Genomic DNA, 22,044 nt, shown 5'->3' on the forward strand with positions numbered 1-22,044 from the left:
TACATGTTTATATTATGTTCCAGTGTAAGCGTGCTAGGTATGACATCAGGTGTACATGTCAATATTATGTTCCAGTGTGAGTGTGCAAGGTATAACATCAGGTGTACATGTCAATATTATATTCCAGTGTGAGTGTGCTAGGTATAACATCAGGTGTACATGTTTATATCATGTTCTAGTGTGAGTGTGCTAGGTATGAGATCAGGTGTACATGTTATGTTCCAGTGTGAGAGTGCTAGGTATGACATCAGGTGTACATGTCAATATTATGTTCCAGTGTGAGTGTGCAAGGTATAACATCAGGTGTACATGTCAATATTATATTCCAGTGTGAGTGTGCTAGGTATAACATCAGGTGTACATGTTTATATCATGTTCTAGTGTGAGTGTGCTAGGTATGACAGCAGGTGTACATGTTATGTTCCAGTGTGAGAGTGCTAGGTATGACATCAGGTGTACATGTTTCTATTATGTTCTAGTGTGAGTGTGCTAGGTATGACATCAGGTGTACATGTTTATATTATGTTCCAGTGTGAGTGTGCTGGGTATGACATCAGGTGTACATGCTATGGGCACCATTAGGTGGGAGCTAGTTGGCTGCCTGGCGTTGGCCTGGGTACTGGTTGCCCTCTGCCTAGCCAAGGGCATCAAGACATCTGGCAAGGTAAACAATACCAACCTTTTTTCATGCTTGTACAGAAATAAAGGTTCATTATGATTTTGAAAACTGGGCCAATTATTCAGTTCTTGAATAGTAAAAGGAGTCATCCAATAAGAATTTCAAAATGTGACTTAAAAAAAAAAGGGAAAATTTGAAATATTTTTGTGTTTATTATTTACAGACAATCCATTTTTATTATTTTTACTTGATAATGTTACTTGAACTTAATGTCTTTACAAATATTTCCCACCGATTGTTGTTATGTTTTAGAATCAGTCTATGAATATTCATATCCAGATTGTATGAACTGATATCATTCAAATTGACATTACTTTGATAATAATGAGGGAAAAAATACTTCAGCCCAGGAAAAGAGGCTATAAAAATTGGTATTTGCTGGGTTTTTTTTTTTTTAATTAATGTTGTTTACATATATATATGAGCAAAAAAGTACTTCCTAGGACAAGTTTCAAAACCTTTCTGAGTCTGAAATAGAATTTTACAACGAAACTTAAAAATTCAAAGATTAAAAGAGTATTACAATACTTTTACATAACAGGTTTCCAATAATTGTGGAGATCTGACAACGTTAAATAACATTAAACAATATATATATATATATACCAAGTCTCAACAGGCCACAGTAAAAATTTTGCGCTAGCTTGTCCACCAATCTTGTGTACTTTGTGACGTCACGTTACCACTGTAGTGTGATGAAATGTAATGTGACGTCATGAAGTTTTTCCTTTTAAAAAAACCCTGAACAGCCCTGTAACGAGCGAAAGCAGCTTGTTTTTAAGTCGGTCGTTAGATCTTATTTTTTCTGTGCATGTATATATTTACTCTCAAATACTTCACAGCAGTAAAATTTCAGGAAAAAAATCATAAAAAAATATTTGAAATTATCTTACAAAACCATATGTTTTGTTTTGCAAATTGGTAATGTCTTAACAATAAAAGATATTCACTACCGGTATAATAAACATTTTACTCTGTCACTTTTATTTTTTTAACACAGGCGGTTTACTTCACAGCCTTCTTTCCCTATATCGTACTTCTGATCCTGCTGGTGCGGAGCCTCACTCTGGACGGATCTGTGGACGGTATCATCTACTACCTTACCCCCCAGTGGGACAAGCTTCTCAGTGCAAGGGTATGTGATTTGAGTATTGTATGTAGAGGTGTTTTGCAGCAGTGTTCGTTCTTTGATATTTCAATTCCTACTCAAGTTGGACTCAATGCAACTACCAAATGTAACCTGTTTCATTTGCCGATGAATTCGCAGTTCATTAAATTTGTTTCAAGACCAACTCAATTCATCACCCCATGAAACAGACCAAAGCAAGATTTGATCCTTAACTGTTTTAGAGTTGCTTAAATATTTGGTTGGGTTTGTGTTTTACGTCCTATTAACCGCTATGGTCATTTAAGGACGTACAAGTGTTTTGGTGGTGGAGGAAAGCCTGAGTTCCCGAAAATAAAACACCGACCTACGGCCAGTACCTGGCAACTGCCCCACGTAGGTCTCAAACCTGCGACCCAGTGGTGGAGGGTTAGTGGTAGCAGAATATCGGACGCCTTAACCACTTGGCCCCCAGAAGCTTAAAAGGGTTGATAGTTTTTCTAACAAGTTTTTCAGAAGCTTAAAACTTTTAAGAAGAACTATCAACCCAAAAATCTTGAAACAATGAAGTCATCACTGTAGGATTTCACCTTTTTCTGTAAACTGTGAGGCAACTAGCTTTTGACCTTACAAGTTATGGTCTTATTGTATATATTTTGGTTACTTTGGGGAAGTCTTTGATGCAAGTATTAGTTTGTCTGTTAAATGAAAATTAAAATGAATTAAAATCGTGATTAAAAGTCACTTCGTCTTTGTTACAGGTGTGGGGTGATGCTGCTGTGCAGATCTTTTTCTCACTGTCTCCTTGCTGGGGCGGCCTCATCACTCTCGCCAGCTACAACAAGTTCCACAACAACACACTACAGTAAGTAGACCACAGTATAATGTAGAAACAGTACCCTGTAGAGACAGAATTACACTGTACTGTAGACAAAACAATACCCTACCATAAGTAGACAACAGTATAATGTAGAAATAATACTCTGTAGAAACAGCAATACTCTGTAGAGACAACAATACTCTATAGTAACAGCAATACTCTGTAGTAACAGCAATACTCTGTAGAAACAGCAATACTCTGAAGAAACAGCAAGACTCTCTAGTATCAGAAATTCTCTGTAGAAACAGCAATCCTCTGTAGAAACAGCAATACTCTGTAGAGACAACAATACTCTATAGTAACAGCAATACTCTGTAGAAAAAGCAATACTCTGTAGAAAAAGCAATATTCTGTAGAAACAGCAATACACTGTAGAAACAGAAATACTCTGTAGAAACAGCAATACTCTCTAGTACCAGCAATACTCTGTAGAAACAGCAATACTATCTAGTAACAGCAATACTCTGTAGAAACGGCAATACTCTGTAGAAACAGCAATACTATCTAGTAACAGCAATACTCTGTAGAAACAGAAATACTCTGTAGAAACAGCAATACTCTTTAGAAACAGCAAGACTCTCTAGTAACAGCAATACACTGTAGAAACAGCATTACTCTGTAGTATTCTGTAGAAACAGCAATCCACTGTAGAAACAGCAATACTCTGTAGAAACAGCAAGACTCTCTAGTAACAGCAATACACTGTAGAAACAGCATTACTCTGTAGTATTCTGTAGAAACAGCAATCCACTGTAGAAACAGCAATACTCTGTAGAAACGGCAATACTCTGTAGAAACAGCAATACTCTCTAGTACCAGCAATACTCTGTAGAAACAGCAATACACTGTAGAAATAGCAATACACTGTAGAAACAGCAATACACTGTAGAAATAGCAATACACTGTAGAAACAGCAATACACTGTAGAAATAGCAATACACTGTAGAAACAGCAATACACTGTAGAAACAGAAATACTCTGTAGAAACAGCAATACTCTTTAGAAACAGCAAGACTCTCTAGTAACAGCAATACACTGTAGAAACAGCAATACACTGTAGAAATAGCAATACACTGTAGAAACAGAAATACTCTGTAGAAACAGCAATATTCTGCAGAAACAGCAATACACTGTAGAAACAGAAATACTCTGTAGAAACAGCAATACTCTCTAGTAACTGCAATACTCTGTAGAAACAGCAATACTATCTAGTAACAGCAATACTCTGTAGAAACAGCAAGACTCTCTAGTAACAGCAATACACTGTAGAAACAGCATTACTCTGTAGTATTCTGTAGAAACAGCAATCCACTGTAGAAACAGCAATACTCTGTAGAAACAGCAAGACTCTCTAGTAACAGCAATACTCTGTAGAAACAGCAATAGTCTGAAGAAATAGCAATACTCTGTAGAAACAGCAATACTCTTTAGAAACAGCAATACTCTGAAGAAACAGCAAGACTCTCTAGTATCAGAAATTCTCTGTAGAAACAGCAATCCTCTGTAGAAACAGCAATACTCTGTAGAGACAACGATACTCTATAGTAACAGCAATACTCTGTAGTAACAGCAATACTCTGTAGAAACAGAAATACTCTGTAGAAACAGCAATATTCTGTAGACACAGCAATACACTGTAGAAATAGCAATACACTGTAGAAACAGCAATACTCGGTAGAAACAGCAATATTCTGTAGAAACAGCAATACACTGTAGAAACAGCAATTCACTGTAGTGTGTAAACAACAATACTCTGTTCTCATGATTAAATCAAAGACTCATGAAATTTTCAACCTTAACTTGTAGAACGCATTTTTGCGCCATGTTAATTGTGATTAATTTGCCCTCATTACGGACAGCGACATCCTCAACCCTTTCGCTCTCTTCACCTCCCATATATGTCTAAGAAGTATTGAAGGCTCAGTGTGTGTCACCTTGTGGATGAGGCTAAAAGACTGTTCTTGTCCTTTGATGTAAATACAAAAAAGGCGAAAGTGAAAGCGTGGTAACAAATTTCCCGGTATACGATACCACCTCAATAAAGCCTACGTGACCTGATCTGCTTACTTTACAGAGATGCTGTGATCGTGTCCATCCTGGACTCCGTCACCAGTGTGTTTGCTGGATTGGTCATCTTTTCAATCATCGGTTACATGGCTAAGGAGCTCCAGCAGCCAATCGACAAGGTGGCAAGTGAAGGTGGGTGTGGTAACCAGGTGGTGATAAAAAAGTGATGATGATCGCAGGGTTATAGACACTAACATTTTCTGCTTGGTAGTCCACAGGACTAGTTGAGTAGATTATTTACGAGTCCTTCGTCGATGTAGATAGTCCAAGTTTACTAGTCCTTCGCCAATGTAACTTGTCCAAGATTTCATGATAAGGAAACATTGCAATCTACAGCACGAAACATCAAAAGTAATTGGCTGTAGGCAGGGACTTAAGATAACTGCTGCCATCAAAATATGGTGAAGTTTTAGGAAAATTTGCCATCAAAATATGGTGAAGTTTTAGGAAAATTTGACAATTATCATGCAATATATCTTGTTTTAAGCAGTTTTCTAAATTTTAAAAAGGAATATTATTACTTTATAATAATATCTTTCACAAATCCAAAGGACCAGTTAGGTTAGGTGATTCACTAGTCTTTGCTGGAAAAGTGTTAGTGACGACCTCTGACTAATGAAAAAGTATAGGTCTCAGAAAAAAAAGACGATGAAAAAGCATAGGACTTGGCTGTTCAAATATGATTAGTTTGATAAACACAGAGTCATTTACTAAAAAAAATACGAAAATCAATGCCTCTTTATGTTTAGGATGCAAGATTTTCATATTTCTGACAGTATATTGAAAATAAAAAAAGAACATTTTGTGTCATGTGTGGTACAAACGTATTATACAGGGGCAGGCTTGGCATTTGTCGTGTATCCAGAAGTGGTGACTAAGTTACCCATCTCACAGCTGTGGTCCATCCTCTTCTTCGCCATGTTGATAACCCTAGGTCTTGGCACACAGGTAGGTCTTTCTATTTAGACTTTACTTTGCCATGTTGATAACCCTAGGTCTTGGCACTCAGGTGGGTCTTTCTGTGTAGACTATGTCTTTGCCATGTTTGTAACACTAGCTCTGTAAAAAAAAAAAAATGTTTTGTTGTTAAATGTTTACAAACATTTGCATAAATGAAACATTGCAGTAAATAATGTTAGTTAGGAATTATATTTTTTAATGCATGGTGCCGATTTGTAAAAAAGATTAAAGCCCAATTAGAAACACACCTATCTTGAAAAATCCAAAAGTATTAAAGGTTGGTAAAAAATATTTTGTCTATATAATTGGTTTCTTTACATGGATTAGATTGCCACGGTGACAACAGTACACACGACCCTGCTGGACCAGTTTCCACAGCTGTTCCGACGTGGTCATCGGAGTCTACTACTGCTTGTTGGGATAGCCGTGGGCTGTTTCCTTGTCGGACTTCCCTTCTGTACGCAGGTAAGGTGCTGAAACAGGCTTATCCTGTTACTTTGACTGAAACTTGAAAGGAATATTGTAAGGAGGCATTGTTAGCCGTGATCGCTAACGTGCACAGTCATTTCTACTGTGTGAAATCAAGCATGAGCTTCAGACCACTCGCTCTACCAAGAATTTTGGGTTGAACTCATGCGGTGGCGGAAAAAGAGAGTGATGTCTGATAGGGTTGGTTGTTATCCCTCCGATGGCACGGTGATTTTCCCCGTGGGTTTTCCTCCACCACGAAAACATCATTTGTTTCCTTAGTGGTGTCGTAGTAAGAGCTATACAGAGCTTATGTTTGTTGTTGTGTATACACAGCATTAAATAAGGATTATTTATTTCTTACTTTTTTAATTTTATATTTGTAAACAATGATGTGAAATCTTCAATAAGATTCATCAGTTTGGAAATTTGTAATATCAGAGTTTTACTTGATATGCAAACAATGTACGTGTTAAATGTGTCGCAACGTTTCAAGATCAACTGGTCCCTTTGTCCAGCTATGACTGAGTGAGAGATTTGTATTGTTACACCTCAAGTGAATTTCTAGCTATTTAATTGGTTGGGAGAAAATTAAACAAAAATCTCTGTCACCCTCCGAAAATACATTGGTTTTGGGGCGTGGGTGATATTGCCATGAGACAGTGAAAAATATCACATGGGCGAAAAATGTGCGTTCACTACTTCGTTTCCTTACCGTGATGGTCACAAGAACGTTTGACAGCAACAGCCAATTTTATTAAGCGCCGGTGCGATAGCGATTGTAAACAGCAGACTATCAACAAACAAGATGTCATTATCGAGGTTTGCTGCCGTTCCTGAGCTACAAAGACTTTTGGTGTAACCAAAAGTCATCCCTCAAAAACCCATTGTCACACTCGGCTTCGCCTCAGGTGACAATGGCTTTCACGGGTTGACAATATTCACTGTCACCTGCTAATGAATGTCATATTTATATATTGGCACCTGTACAACAATGTGACAAAATTGTATATTTCATATGTCACTCAACCCAGGACGTTTGGCCTATAGAGACTGTATACACACTGTTTTGAATAGGTTACGGACCTTACTAGAGAAAGGGCTAGATCTTCACCCTACCAGTAACCTATTCGATACAGTGAGTACAATTGTATACACTCTTTTATCAATAGGCGAAACACCCTGGGTGGAGTGACATGAAATATATACAATTTCGTCACATCGTTGTACAGGTAAACAATACAAATAGCTCACTCAGTCATAGCTTGACAAATGGAACAGTCGGTCTTGACACGTTGTGACACGCTGTATACGTACATTGTTTGCGTATGGTAAAAAATAAAATTTGATATTAATGATGTGAAAGCGCAATAAGGTAACAATTTTTACAGTCGAGCATTTCGACTGTGATGGTTTAACATGTATTCCCTAATTTTGCCCTTTGCAAAAAAAAAATGTCTTGAAATCTTTTTATTTTAAAAAGATTTTTATTTTATTATTTTAAATCTGAACTGTTGCATTACATAAGGCGCCTCTGTGATGATTAAAGTTCCTGTTATTTGTGTTACAGGGCGGGATGTATGTGCTACAACTGTTTGATAATTATGCTGCCACCTACTCTCTCCTCATAGTGGGGCTTACAGAGTGCTTCGCCATAGCCTGGGTGTATGGTAGGTTACTGCTATTCATGCTTATAAAGCATGTGGCTTATATTCATACAAATAACAAATTTGGAGCATATTAAGCAAGAAAAAATGTAAATCCTGGAATTAGATTTTGAAAATTCACAATACGAGCACATTGTGTTGCCATCTTTGATTGCTTAGTGTTATTTAAAATCATTCTCTTCAAAAAGCTTTAATTAATGACACATTTTAAAATTACACAGGAAACGATGACACATTTTGAAGGTACACAAAATATGATGACACATTTTAAAGGAACACAAGAATTTATGACACATTTTAAAGGTACACAAAATATGATGACATATTTTAATTTTAGAGGCACACAAAAACTGATGACACATGTAAAAGGTACAAAAGAATGCTTGCCTCTGATTTTTGAAAAATTAGGAAATACTGATGTTGTTTTAAAGGGAGATATCATATTACCGTAAATCAAATGCATTTATGTCTTCTGTTTTTAATAGATTTATGATACTTATTGATTTCGGTGTTACAGGGGCAGATAAGTTCATGACAGACATACAGTTGATGACGGGGAATCGGCCTCACAACATGTGGAAGTACAGCTGGATGTTTGTGGCTCCTGTGGCTTTACTGGTCAGTGTACATAACTCCACAACTGTCACACAAACAGATGTGTGCTGGGGGTTATATTTCAAAAACAGGAGCAAAATTATATTTTAAATTATTAAAAGCATTGATTTTTTTTTAAATGAAAAAAATCTGCTACAATATTGTCTTAAAACAAAATCCCCATATTGAATTTCAGTCAAATCTGTACTACGAGACCACACTAGGGAAGTTAATTTTTCACAGAAGTAGTTCCTTATTGGAGGTAGTTTTATGAGCAACTTTGAGTGTTTAACAAAAATTCTTGTTTTATTTACAAATGGACAGCAGAATGTTACTAAGATATCAAGATTTCAGCCAATTTTAAACATAGCATAACAGTTGTTGTGAGGTTTTGATCATCCTACTATTAACCCTTGCACCCCTATGTAACTTAAGTAAAGTCTACGATACATTGATCTGGATGAGTCAATTAAGGTCCACAGGGGTGAAAGGATCAACACGTGTGATCGTTTGATGTAATGGCCAACAGATCAAGGTGTCATTTACTTATAATAAATCAATTTTCTGTCTTTGTTGAACAGTTAATCCTGCTTTTTACCTGGATCGACTTCAAACCAACAAAATACGACTTGTACATTTTCCCGTCCTGGGCTGAAGGTTGCGGCTTCATAATAGGCTTCTCCTCTGTCATCCTCATCCCGATAGTGGCTTGTTACAAGGGCTATAAGGCACACTCACAACAGCCCAACAAGTCTCTAAAGAGGTAAGGTCAAGGTCGCACACCCCAGCAAATCGGTGAACATGTCATGTTAAGGCCAAATAGCCAGACAAGTCTCTAAAAGAGGTAAGGTCAAGGTCGCACACCCCAGCAAATCAGTGAACATGCCATGTTAAGGCCAAGTAGCCAGACAAGTCTGTAAAAAAGGTAAGGTCAAGGTCGCACACCCCAGCAAATCGGTGAACATGTCATGTTAAGGCCAAATAGTCTGACAAGTCTCTAAAAGAGGTAAGGTCAAGGTCGCACACGCCAGCAAATCAGTGAACATATCATGATAAGGCCAAATAGCCTGACAAGTCTCTAAAAGACGTAAGGTCAAGGTCGCACACCCCAACACTTCAGTGAACATGTCATGTTAAGGCCAAATAGCCTGACAAGTCTCTAAAAGAGGTAAGGTCAAGGTCGCACACCCCAACACTTCATTGAACATGTCATGTTAAGGCCAAATAGCCTGACAAGTCTCTAAAAGAGGTAAGGTCAAGGTCGCACACGCCAGCAAATCAGTGAACATGTCATGTTAAGGCCAAATAGCCTGACAAGTCTCTTAAAGAGGTAAGGTCAAGATAAAGGCTAAGTGTGTTTTTAACACAAACAGGAATTGAAAATGTATTTTGCGAACTTTCGAAGACATCTGTTTCTTTTGTCAAGCGAAAAATGTAAATGACAGGTGTCTCGACTCTAAGCCACTGAAAACAACCCACTAAGCCACAGTGTGCTGAATCAAGTAAAGGCAGCTGTCAAAGATGATTTCGACCAATAGCACTCTACTACTGCAGTCAGTTAAGGGAATGGGTAACATGTTAACCCATTCTGTCCCTTAGTGGAAGGTAAGGTCAAGGTCACACACCCCAACACTTCAGTGAACAGGTCATGTTAAGGCAAAATAGCCTGACAAGTCTATCAAACAGGTAAAGTCAAAGTCTCACATCCCAACAATAAGTTCTAAAAACAGGCGAGGTCATTGTCATGTCAAGGTCACACACCCCAACACTTCAGTGAACAGGTCATGTTAAGGCAAAATAGCATGACGAGTCTATCAAACAGGTAAAGTCAAAGTCTCACATCCCAACAATAAGTTCTAAAAACAGGTGAGGTCATTGTCATGTCAAGGTCATTCACCCCAACACTTCAGTGAACAGGTCATGTTAAGGCAAAATAGCCTGACAAGTCTATCAAACAGGTAAAGTCAAAGTCTCACATCCCAACAATAAGTTCTAAAAACAGGCGAGGTCATTGTCATGTCAGCCTAATAGGTTGATGAAACAGGTAATTTCAAGGTCACACTGCCGTGCTAGTCTGTAAAACTGGTAAGGTCACTGTCACGCCAGCCTAATTAGTTAATTAAACAGGTAAAATTAAGGTCACAGCTCACCTTTTACCGTAAGCTCGGTCACATCAGCCAATCAAATTAAGAGGTTAGCTTTACCTCATACAGCCAAACATGTAAGGTCAAGGTCATATGGTCAAAGACATATATATCTTAAGTTAGGTCAAGGTCACACAGTTTAAAGCACACATTAAATTAGGTCACCCAAGGCTAGGTAGGTCACATAGCACAACAAGTTTATATAACAGAAAACTTCAAAGGTCACACAGCTCTTAAAGTTAAAAGAACACCTTAAATTAGGTCACCCAAGGGCAAAGGGTCCATAAAACAGGTTAAGTCAAGGTCACCCAACCCAACAAGTTTATAAAAACAGGAAAGGTCAAGGTTACTCAACCCAACAACTTTATAAAAACAGGAAAGTTCAAGGTCACTCAACCCAACAAGTTTATAAAAACAGGAAAGGTCAAGGTCACTCAACCCAACAAGTTTATAAAACAGGAAAGGTCAAGGTTACTCAACCAAACAAGTTTATAAAAACAGGAAAGGTCAAGGTTACTCAACAAAAAAAGTTTATAGAACAAGTAAAGGCAAGTTCACAGCCCCAGTCTAAGAAAAAGGTAAGGTCACGATTAGATCACGGGTTACAACACACTTTTTCCATTACCAGGTATATAACAAAACTGGGTAAATTGTCTCTTGATCTTGCCCGACATGTCAGATAATCTTCGAAAAATATTAAGGCAGGTTTCTTGTAATGTTATAAGCAGCGCATCAGTAACACCACTTAAGTAGTTGTCTGTATGTGACACTCAGCTTAGATCAAGAATTTAAATGTGCAAATTTAAAGTATTTATTTTTTGAACAAGGGTTCTTTATATTGACTGTTTCTTTTTCATTGGTTTAGATGTTTAGAGCTCCAAAACTTCAGAAGAATCAGTGGTTTAGATATTTTCTGTAATATCATTTCATAAAACTGAATTTATGCTTTGTTTAACTCTCACCCCTCCATATATAAACTGGACTTGCCCAGTCTATGATTTGGCAAGGTTCAAATGTGACCTCAGAGGTGAATAGGTTAAAGAATTGCATGGGAGTATCATACAGGTAAGCAAAACCACTAATTCCATTTCGTTTTCACTAACCAGATTGTCAAAAGTCTTGCCGCCTCCACGGAGGACTGGGGCCCTGCCCTTAAGGAGCACAGAACCCAGAGGCAGGAGTTGTACATCAACGGAGAGACATTTGAGTCTCAAGTACCCCTCACTCGGCCAGCCCTCGAGGACACCAAGTGCTAACACCTATAACGAATTCCCCATGTGCCACATGTGACCTTTGCCAGAAGCTGCCTACCGGCCTGTGGAACAACTGTTTTACTGACAATTACTAGCTCAATCCATTATTTGTAGCAGTGCCAGTCCTCCGTCCTACAACTGTCAGCGCTGTCCGTTCATCTAACACATTCCACAGACAACTGTCTGTTCCATTATTTTGTCACATAGCTCTTGGAACCGTCCGTCCCACACATTCCCCTGACAACCGTGTTCTGTTCCTAGGCAACTACCTGTGCACTGCCTCAGTCTCATAAATGTTAGCACTGTCCATTAAGCTTCATTAAGCTTCACAACATAGCCTGGCGACTGTTTTCATCCTCATCCTCCTCTATGTAGTCAGGATGTTGTACGAGATACATGATGATCCGCATCATTAGTCATCAATCATTGTTTTTTTGTTTATTAAAACATTGAGATTTATGACACAGATCTGATAGTATTCATCTGGAATGGTATATAATCTACAAAGGATAGTTTGATCAACCATGGGTTATAATGGTAATTTTGATCTGCTATGATCAGTGATGTGTGGATCTGCTATGGTCAGTGATGTGTGGATCTGCTATGGTCAGTGATGTGTGGATCTGCTATGGTCAGTGATGCGTGGATCTGCTATAGTCAGTGTTGCATGGATCTGCTTTGATCAGTGATGTGTGGATCTGCTATTGTTGGTTCTGCATTAAACTGCTATAGTCATTGCTGCGTGGATCTGCTATTGTCGGTTCTGCATTGAACTGCATGGATCTGTAATGATAGCACTGTCTTGAGCTGCTATTATCAGGGCTGCGCGGATGTAGTGATTACTGCGTGGATCTGCTATAGTCAGTGATGCTAGATGTGCTATAGTGCTGCGTGGATCTTCTTCAGTCAGTGATGCTAGATGTGTTATAGGGCTCCTTATATCTGCCAAAGTCAGTCATGCTAGATGTGCTATATAGTGCTGCGTGGATATGCTGTAGTCAGTGATGCTAGATGTGCTATAGTGCTGCATGGATCCGCTATAGTCAGTGATGCTAGATGTGCTATATAGTGCTGCATGGATCGGCTTCAGTCAGTGATGCTAGATGTGCTATAGTGCTGCATGGATCCGCTATAGTCAGTGATGCTAGATGTGCTATAGTGCTGCGTGGATCTGCTGTAGTCAGAGATGCTAGATGTGCTATAGTGCTGCGTGGATCTACTTTAGTCAGTGATGCTAGATGTGCTATATAGTTCTGCGTGGATCTGCTGTAGTCAGTGATGCTAGATATGCTATAGTGTTGCGTGGATCTGCTTCAGTCAGTGATGCTAGAAGTGTTATAGTGCTGCGTGGATCTGCTTCAGTCAGCGACGCTGGATGTGCTATATAGTGCTGCGTGGATCTGCTTTAGTCAGTGATGCTAGATGTGCTCTATAGTGCTGCATGGATCTGCTATAGTCAGTGACGCTAGATGTGCTATATAGTGCTGCGTGGATCCGCTGTAGTCAGTGATGCTAGATGTGCTATAGAGCTGCGTGGCTCTGCTTCAGTCAGTGATGCTAGATGTGTTATAGTGATGCGTGGATCTGCTTCAGTCAGTGATGCTAGATGTGTTATAGTGATGCGTGGATCTGCTTCAGTCAGTGATGCTAGAAGTGTTATAGTGCTGCGTGGATCTGCTTCAGTCAGCGACGCTGGATGTGCTATATAGTGCTGCGTGGATCTGCTGCAGTCAGTGATGCTAGATGTGCTATAGTGCTGCATGGATCCGCTATAGTCAGTGATGCTAGATGTGCTATAGTAATGTGTGGATCTGCTTTAGTCAGTAATGCTAGATGTGCTATAGTGCTGCGTGGATCTACTTTAGTCACTGATGCTAGATGTGCTATATAGTGCTGCATGGATCTGCTTCAGTCAGTGATGCTAGATGTGTTATAGTGCTGCGTGGATCTGCCAAAGTCGATGATGCTAGATGTGCTATATAGTGCTGCGTGGATCTGCTTCAGTCAGTGATGCTAGATGTGCTATAGTGCTGCGTGGATCTACTTTAGTCAGTGATGCTAGATGTGCTATATAGTGCTGCATGGATCTGCTTCCGTCAGTGATGCTAGATGTGCTATAGTGCTGCGTGGCTCTACTTTAGTCAGTGATGCTAGATGTGCTATATAGTGCCGCATGGATCTGCTTCAGTCAGTGATGCTAGATGTGCTATAGTGCTGCGTGGATCTGCTGTAGTCAGTGATGCTAGATGTGCTATAGTGCTGCGTGGATCTGCTATAGTCAGTGATGCTAGATGTGCTATAGTAATGTGTGGATCTGCTTTAGTCAGTAATGCTAGATGTGCTATAGTGCTGCGTGGATCTGCTGCGGATGATGCTAGATGGATATGGTACATGTATGTCCCATTCTTGATGGATTGATGGTCGGTGCTGGTTGCCTTATATTACTTGTGTACCTACTATTGTTTGTGAAATTGTGTTTTATTTGATTTCTTATATAAGTGATCTCTGCTTGCGTGATCACCACTGAAGCTGTTTATAAGGGACATGTTCTATGCTACAGGTATAATTAAATCTGCTTTCCTTAATGAAAGCAAGTGTTCACCTAGCATAGCATGCGCTCATTTTTGTGTGGTTTAACCTATATATATAAATATATATGATGTGTTATATTTTTACTTTAAAGCTCAAATCATGATATTCTATTTTAACAATAACATTAATCCCTCTGCTGTCTTCACTACACTATTGGTATACTGCTATCAGGGAGATTTTGTTCAAGATTAAGTTCAGACAGTTTATATAACTTTCTGGTTAGTCATTTAAGGTTATCAACTTCTGTAATTAAATTATTTTCTTCAAATGCAAATTTTTTGTTGTTAAAAATGTAGGGGTCAGCATCATTTCGATTCATTACTTGAAAAAAAAAAAAATGTTTAAATACCTTCAAACATGACCTCTTGTATACACCAACACAAGGAAAGGCTTTGTAATGTATCAGATTTAAGCCATCTAGCAGAGATATGTTACAACGACATCTGCACTTTTAAGTTTGAATTGTATACATATTTTTTTCGTGTTGAAATTAGCACTTCATTCAATCTTTTTATTTCAATTTTTTTTATTTTACTTGGAGAACTAGTAAAATATGATATTTAATTGTGAAAGACTTTTTATCATGCTGTTTTTTTTTAAACAATCCTTCCTGTGGAAATCTTAATTATGTTTGAATTGATAATTATTATATATATTAACAATATTCATTTTTTTTAGCAAAGTGATATCCTTCCCTTTTAATCCAATACTCAGTATTAAAACAGGGGCAGCTAACTCAAGTTTGATTTTAAGGCAAGGGGAGGTAACTCATGCTCAATACTAAAAACAATAGTCTAAGTCATCTCCAATTCTAAAACGGGGGAAGATAAATAGTGCTCAGTTCTGAAACACGGTAAGTTTACTCGTGTTCCTACATAAAACAGGGAGGTAACACACACTCTTAATAAAACAACAGGAGCTAACTCTTGCCGAGTACTAAATCAAGGGGAGCTTACTCTTACTCAGTTCTAATTACGATGTTTTATCTCAAATAGATACATTCTTTGACTGATGAAATTTTATGTGAGGAATGACTGTATCATTGGACCTATTTATCATCTATCCTGTCTTAACAGCGGACAAGGAAATGTAAATCTGCCGACCAATGTAAAATTGTTTGTGGTTTTAATTACTAAGAATCAAATGATCACTCTTAACAATTTATTCCCTGATAGGAGGATAGTGAAGTTTTTTTCTAAAAATAATATAATAAAATAATCTGTTTTTACTTTATTTGTTTGTTGTTGATTTTTATTCTTTTATATCTAATAAACATTTGAAAAAAGATTTTTGTCATCCAATCAGTTTTTTTGTCATCCAATCAGTTTAAAATTGGATCCTTATTTTACCAGACTCATGTAAAAAATTGTAATAAATTAACTTGGAACCCAGTTGCTTAACTCATTCACCCTTGAAATTTCATAATGAACTAGTCTAACCTTTGAATTGGAAGAGTTCAAATGTGTCTTCAGGAGTGAATGAGTTAAGGATCCCCGTTCCACTGCCAAAACCTGTAACTATGTGTTGGAAACTGTTTTTTCTGGCGTGACTATAGCTTTGATAAATCATCTGAAAAGAAAACCAGACCTTGCTGTACTATCTCTGTGTATATCCAAAATGAAATTAAGGGGAGGTTACTGTATATAGAAAAAACAACTGTCCAGTGGCACAGGGATCCTTATAGCTAGATTAACTGAACTAGAAATTAAACATGACAATTTTTTCTTTCATTGAAATAATTGAAATTCAAAACCTAAAATTACATGTATAGTGGTACAAAAAATTGGCAAATATTCTGATTTTTTTCAAAAATTGCATTTACGATTGGGCCCTTGTTTAATCTGATTGAAAACGGCTACACTATACAAATTAAGTACAATTAGACCATGGATGTTAAACTCACAGATTTATTTAAAACAGCTACCTATATCTTATAGAAAAACATGCAAATAACTGTTACATGTACTAACAAGATTGAATTCCATAAATGGATTGATTGTGGTAATATGTGCCAAAATATGCAAAATTTTTGCTAATGTTTATAGCTCTGTTGCTAGGTAACGACAGTTCTAATTTTAAAGGAAAATACATTTTTATGAATGTCATATATTCATGATGATATGATATGAAGATTAAGAAGTTCCTGGTTTGGGCCAATTTTGGCCCTTATCGCCCCTACTCCTTTGTAGTGTTCGAGCAGAAATATAGGTACAATATAAACATTATTGTACCTCAGACCATCCTGTAGAGAGCGCAGGTGAGCGTAACCCCTGGATATTGAGGATGACCTCGGACTAGAATACATTGCTTCGAAGCTACAAGTATTCGTAACAAAAGTCATGCAATTGGGAGGTCAGGTGGTACATTAGGGGGGTATGTATACTTCTGGTATGAAGATTTATCAGTAACGAGCTAACTTCAACGAAGTTTAAGGTTGATATAAATGGCTGAAATGTCACGTCCTCCATGAAAGGGATATCTGCTGATTAGATGGACACACAGTCACACACCAGACGTTTTAGCATATTGTTGTGATAGCTGTCAAACTATCAGTGTTGGCTGGAAGTGCTCGTGCCCCTCTATCATGTGACATGGGTCTAAAACCTGGTCAAATCTGGAGAGTCGTGTGACATGGGTCTAAAACCTGATCAAATCCGGAGTCGTGTGACATGGGTCTAAAACCAGGTCAAATCCAGAGAGTCGTGTGACATGGGCCTAAAACCTGGTCAAATCCGGAGTCGTGTGAAATGGGTCTAAAACCTGATCAAATCCGGACTCGTAAGACATGGGTCTAAAACCTGGTCAAATCCAGAGAGGCGTGTGACATGGGTCTAAAACCTGGTCAAATCCGGATTCGTGTGACATGGGTCTAAAACCTGGTCAAATCTGGAGTCCTGTGACATGGGTCTTAAACCTGGTCAAATCCGGAGAGTCGTGTGACATGGGTCTAAAACCTGGTCAAATCCGGAGTCGTGTGACATGGGTATAAAACCTGATCAAATCTGGAGTCGTGTGAAATGGGTCTAAAACCTGATCAAATCCGGAGTCGTGTGACATGGGTCTAAAACCTGGTCAAATCCAGAGTCGTGTGATATGGGTCTAAAACCTGGTCAAATCCGGAGTCGTGTGACATGGGTCTAAAACCTGGTCAAATCCGGATTCGTGTGACATGGGTCTAAAACCTGGTCAAATCTGGAGAGTCGTGTGACATGGGTCTAATACTGGTCAAATCCGGAGAGTTGTGTGACATGGGTCTAAAACCTGGTCAAATCTGGAGAGTCATGTGACATGGGTCTAAACCCTGGTCAAATCTGGAGTCCTGTGACATGGGTCTAAAACCTGGTCAAATCTGGAGTCCTGTGACATGGATCTAAAACCTGGTCAAATCCGGAGAGTCGTGTGACATGGGTCTTAAACCTGGTCAAATCTGGAGTCCTGTGACATGGGTCTTAAACCTGGTCAAATCTGGAGAGTCATGTGACATGGGTCTAAAACCTGGTCAAATCTGGAGTCCTGTGACATGGGTCTAAAACCTGGTCAAATCTGGAGTCCTGTGACATGGGTCTTAAACCTGGTCAAATCCGGAGAGTCGTGTGACATGGGTCTTAAACCTGGTCAAATCTGGAGTCCTGTGACATGGGTCTAAAACCTGGTCAAATCTGGAGAGTCATGTGACATGGGTCTAAAACCTGGTCAAATCTGGAGTCCTGTGACATGGGTCTAAAACCTGGTCAAATCCGGAGAGTCATGTGACATGGGTCTAAAACCTGGTCAAATCTGGAGAGAAAAAGTATTTCGAAAATGACAATTCTGTTATTCTGTCAAATTTTATAAACAAACATCTTGGAAATAACAAATATTTATTAAAACTGTAGGAAAGCATCAAGAAAATTGATGTAATACAATAAAATCAATTTGACAAATCATAACAATTATATTGTTTTAACCCTTTCACCCCTATGTAACTAAACTAAACCCTACCATGCATTGATATGGATGAATCCATTATAGTTTACAGTGGTGAAAGGGTTAAAGTGATTTCTAATAACATATTCCCAGCTTAAAAACCCAACAGACACTGTCCAGGATGATGAATAAATTACAATTACACTCGCACATTTGCCATCACACACACACACACACTCGAGGTCACACACACACACCTTCACACACAAACCCTGCTCACACACATACAGAGGAATCTGGTAAATTCCTGACCATATGATGGTTTCTGCAAACATTTTCAAATATCAAATCACTCGTATTTCAGCTTAAGTCTATAGACAAGTGTTAAGGAACATTAACTCTCCAGAAATCTTCAGTAAAATATTGCATTAATTTGTTATTAACAAGTCGGTGTGCATTCACCATTGATGTAGAAACAATACATTGTTTTAACTCATTCACCCAGGAAATGTCATAATGAACTGTTCTAATCTTTGAATTGGACGAGTTCAAATGTGTCTTCAGGGGTGAATGAGTTAATGTAACACTGCTGCACTGGCCGACCTGTGTCAAATCCATCTCTTGGGCATTTTTTGTTGATTGGTACTTTGTTGAGATTTATTAACTTAAATTTTGGGGACGAGTTATTTCTATCAAAAATGTAGGATTTTTTTTTTCTTCAAAATAATCAAATTGTCAATTTGTCCAGATCACCTTCTATGTAATTCAATTTCAAAGGGAGCAGGGCATCAAAATTACAAAAAGAAGAAAATAAATGCTTGCATGTGCGGAGGGGTCAAAAGGTGCTTACAAACTGCAAGTGGGGGGTGTATCAAAAAGTGCTTTCATAGGGCAAAGGGCTAAAAAATACTCATAAAACATGTGGAAATGAGTTTTCCAGAGTTTGCACTGACCAGGTTCCTCTGTAGAGGTAGATTTCAGTCCCAGCACAGTGTCGGTTTCTCCAATTATTGCAAAATTCATTGTTTTAAATATTTGGCAGTAAACATTAGTTTCCATATATGCATACAAATTACAAATATTCATAAAGGCAAAAATAATTGTAGAAATTTCTAGTATATTGATTTCTTGAAAAGTTCAATACAATATATATCATGTGTAAAAATACCTTCCACATACATACAAAACACAATGCATATTTTCAAGGATGAAAACTTCCTCAAATACATGCATTAATTAGTACAAGATTGAAGTAAAGCATTTACATTATATTTCACAGGGACTAGTAGATATCTATTGTATCTACTGTGGAGGACAAAACATTATCACAGGATCCAACACCAGATCCAATTTGGTTTTGGCTTTGTTTGTGTTTTACATCCCATTAATAACTTTGGTCACGTGCCAGGTTTTAGTGGTGAAGGGAAACCAGAGTACCCGGAGAAAAACCACTGACCTGTGGAAAGTACCTGGCGACTGCCTCACATAGGTCTCAAATCCGCGACCCAGTGTGGAGGCCTAGTGATACCGGCTGCCAGACACCTTAACCACTCAGTTTGTTTCGTTGTGGTTTATGTCCTATGTCCTGTTAACAGTTATGGTAATTTAAGGACATGCCAGGTTTTGGTGACGGAGGAAAGACATGCCAGGTTTTGGTGATGGAGGAACGCCATAGTGCCAGGAGAAAAAGCACAGATCTGCAACCAGAACCTGGTGACTGCTTCACATACTAGTAGGCCTCGAAATCACCACCCAGTGATGGATAGCTAGTGATACAGGCTGTCAGGAGCCTTAACCACTCAGTTTGGTGTGATTTGTATGTGTTTCACATCCTATTAACAAATATGGTGGTGGAGGAAAGCTGGAGACCAGCGACCTGTGGCCAGTACTTGGTGACTGCCCCACTTTGGCCTCACAACTGCAAACCAGCGGTGGAGTGCTAGTGATCGTTGTCATTCAGACACCTTAACCACTCAGTCACCGCGATAAGATCCTATACATGTATATCTCATTAGCAACCAGCAATATTTGCAAACCAGCGGTGGAGTGCTAGTGATCGTTGTCATTCAGATACCTTAACCACTCAGTCACCACAATTATATCCTATACATGTATATCCAATTAGCAACCAGCAATATTTACAAGACTTTTCGTTTGTAGTTTTAACGTTTCAAATATTTTCATGATGACATTGTTTTAAGACATCAGTATTCTTGTTAAATGAACTTGCCTCGTGCTGATATGGATACTGAGTAGAATATGGAAACGGTCTTGTGATAACCTCTCATTATGTCCTGACGGATGCATAGATATTCCGTAAATGTGCATATCTTAGCAAATTTATTTTTTTAATTTAATAAATTTTAGACAAATAATTTGATTTACATTTGAATAAAAAGATTCCTTGAATGTGCCAATATGATTAGCTATTAATGATTTCATAAATACTGGGAGTGGGAGATCCAACGCCCGTGCGAAGAGTTCAGCTAAGTTCGGTGTTACCCAGCAGACGGACTCCACAAGGAATACACGAATCCGGCCGTAGTAGTAGAGTTATCTATAGGTAACGATGACCATGACAACGTCGGGCTGGGTTTCATAAATATAGTACAGACACTGTATTTAGCACAAAATTTATATAAGGTGATAATACATTTACAATCACACCTCTTTATGGAAAAGATCGCAGCCTGTAGTGTTTACTCCCACAATGTGTTGACATGGACACGGTCCACATTTTTGGCATTATTTGAGCACTTTAAGGATGAACCATTATAAACTATGTAAATATATTAATTCTTAAACCTCGCTAAATCCAGCCACAACACAGCCAGACACATGTTAATTACCTAAACACATAATATCACACACAGCACTCACATCTGCAGACAAAAAATTACTTAACTCATCATCATACACATTGTACTGTACACAGACACGTATTAATTTCAGCAAACTCCACATATAACAGGATCAGCTGTTATGAGACTTCAGGTTTAGCAAGATAAAAATTAATCCCCCGTAAAATACATTTTCCCCCCTTTTATGTCTCCAAAATATCAAGATCGCCTATAATGAGATCCTGTGTACAACGAGATAATGTTCAAATCCCTGGATAAGTAATGCAGACAAATTTGCCTTTGTATGATTAAGTGTCACTCAGGTAGGTATTAGCTCACCCAAATTTATAACATCATGATTACATAACACGCATACCTGTTTCTATTCTTAGCCACATGTAACTGTAGAAACACAATCCTGTGTATCATCCTAAAGTGTGTGGGTGAAGACTTGTCGATACTAAATTCATTAACTCATTCACCCCTGAAATTCCATAATGAACTATTCTAACATTTGAATTGGAAGAGTTCAATGTGTTTTCAGGGGTGAATAAGTTAATCATGGGATCCAAAACTACATCCAATACTGCAGTATAGTTTCTACATATGAATTAGCATCGAGGCTCCAAGATAATGAAACGGTCCTTAATCTAAAATTAAATTGTTTTAAGTTTTGACCAATTACAAACCAATACTGCAGCATAATTTCTACAGGTGAATTAGCACTCGGGCTCCGAGATCAGGAAACGATATCCTTACTCCAAAATTGTCTTGACCAATCACAAATAGGACCATGAATAATGGCATCATAAGTGATTGGCTTAAGCTTAAGTCTAATTATAAGATTGCTTCATGATTCCATGGCCTGTACATTAAGTACAATTGTGAT

At 38.2% G+C, this 22,044-nt stretch overlaps 1 protein-coding gene across 5 annotated transcripts in view; it reads left to right on the top strand.

Moving 5' to 3' along the window:
• Positions 1–12,719, top strand: part of LOC110465670 (sodium- and chloride-dependent glycine transporter 1-like) — a 33,977-nt gene extending 21,258 nt beyond the window's left edge. For 4 of the 5 annotated variants that reach the window (XM_021521629.1, XM_021521627.1, XM_021521631.1 and 1 more), the window contains 10 exons: positions 532–664; positions 1,680–1,814; positions 2,546–2,649; positions 4,739–4,863; positions 5,567–5,679; positions 6,019–6,156; positions 7,730–7,829; positions 8,344–8,444; positions 9,002–9,183; positions 11,671–12,719. In XM_021521629.1, the coding sequence (XP_021377304.1) occupies positions 532–664; positions 1,680–1,814; positions 2,546–2,649; positions 4,739–4,863; positions 5,567–5,679; positions 6,019–6,156; positions 7,730–7,829; positions 8,344–8,444; positions 9,002–9,183; positions 11,671–11,854 (1,315 nt within the window). In that variant the 3' untranslated portion in view covers positions 11,855–12,719. Of the gene's footprint in view, positions 1–531; positions 665–1,679; positions 1,815–2,545; positions 2,650–4,738; positions 4,864–5,566; positions 5,680–6,018; positions 6,157–7,729; positions 7,830–8,343; positions 8,445–9,001; positions 9,184–9,406; positions 9,427–11,670 lie in introns of all 5 variants that reach the window. The other variant, XM_021521632.1, reaches the window with a different exon arrangement.
• The last annotated feature ends 9,325 nt before the right edge of the window (positions 12,720–22,044 follow it).

The sequence above is a fragment of the Mizuhopecten yessoensis genome, unplaced genomic scaffold, assembly GCF_002113885.1.
Source record: "Mizuhopecten yessoensis strain PY_sf001 unplaced genomic scaffold, ASM211388v2 scaffold11097, whole genome shotgun sequence".
Lineage (NCBI taxonomy): Eukaryota > Metazoa > Mollusca > Bivalvia > Pectinida > Pectinidae > Mizuhopecten > Mizuhopecten yessoensis.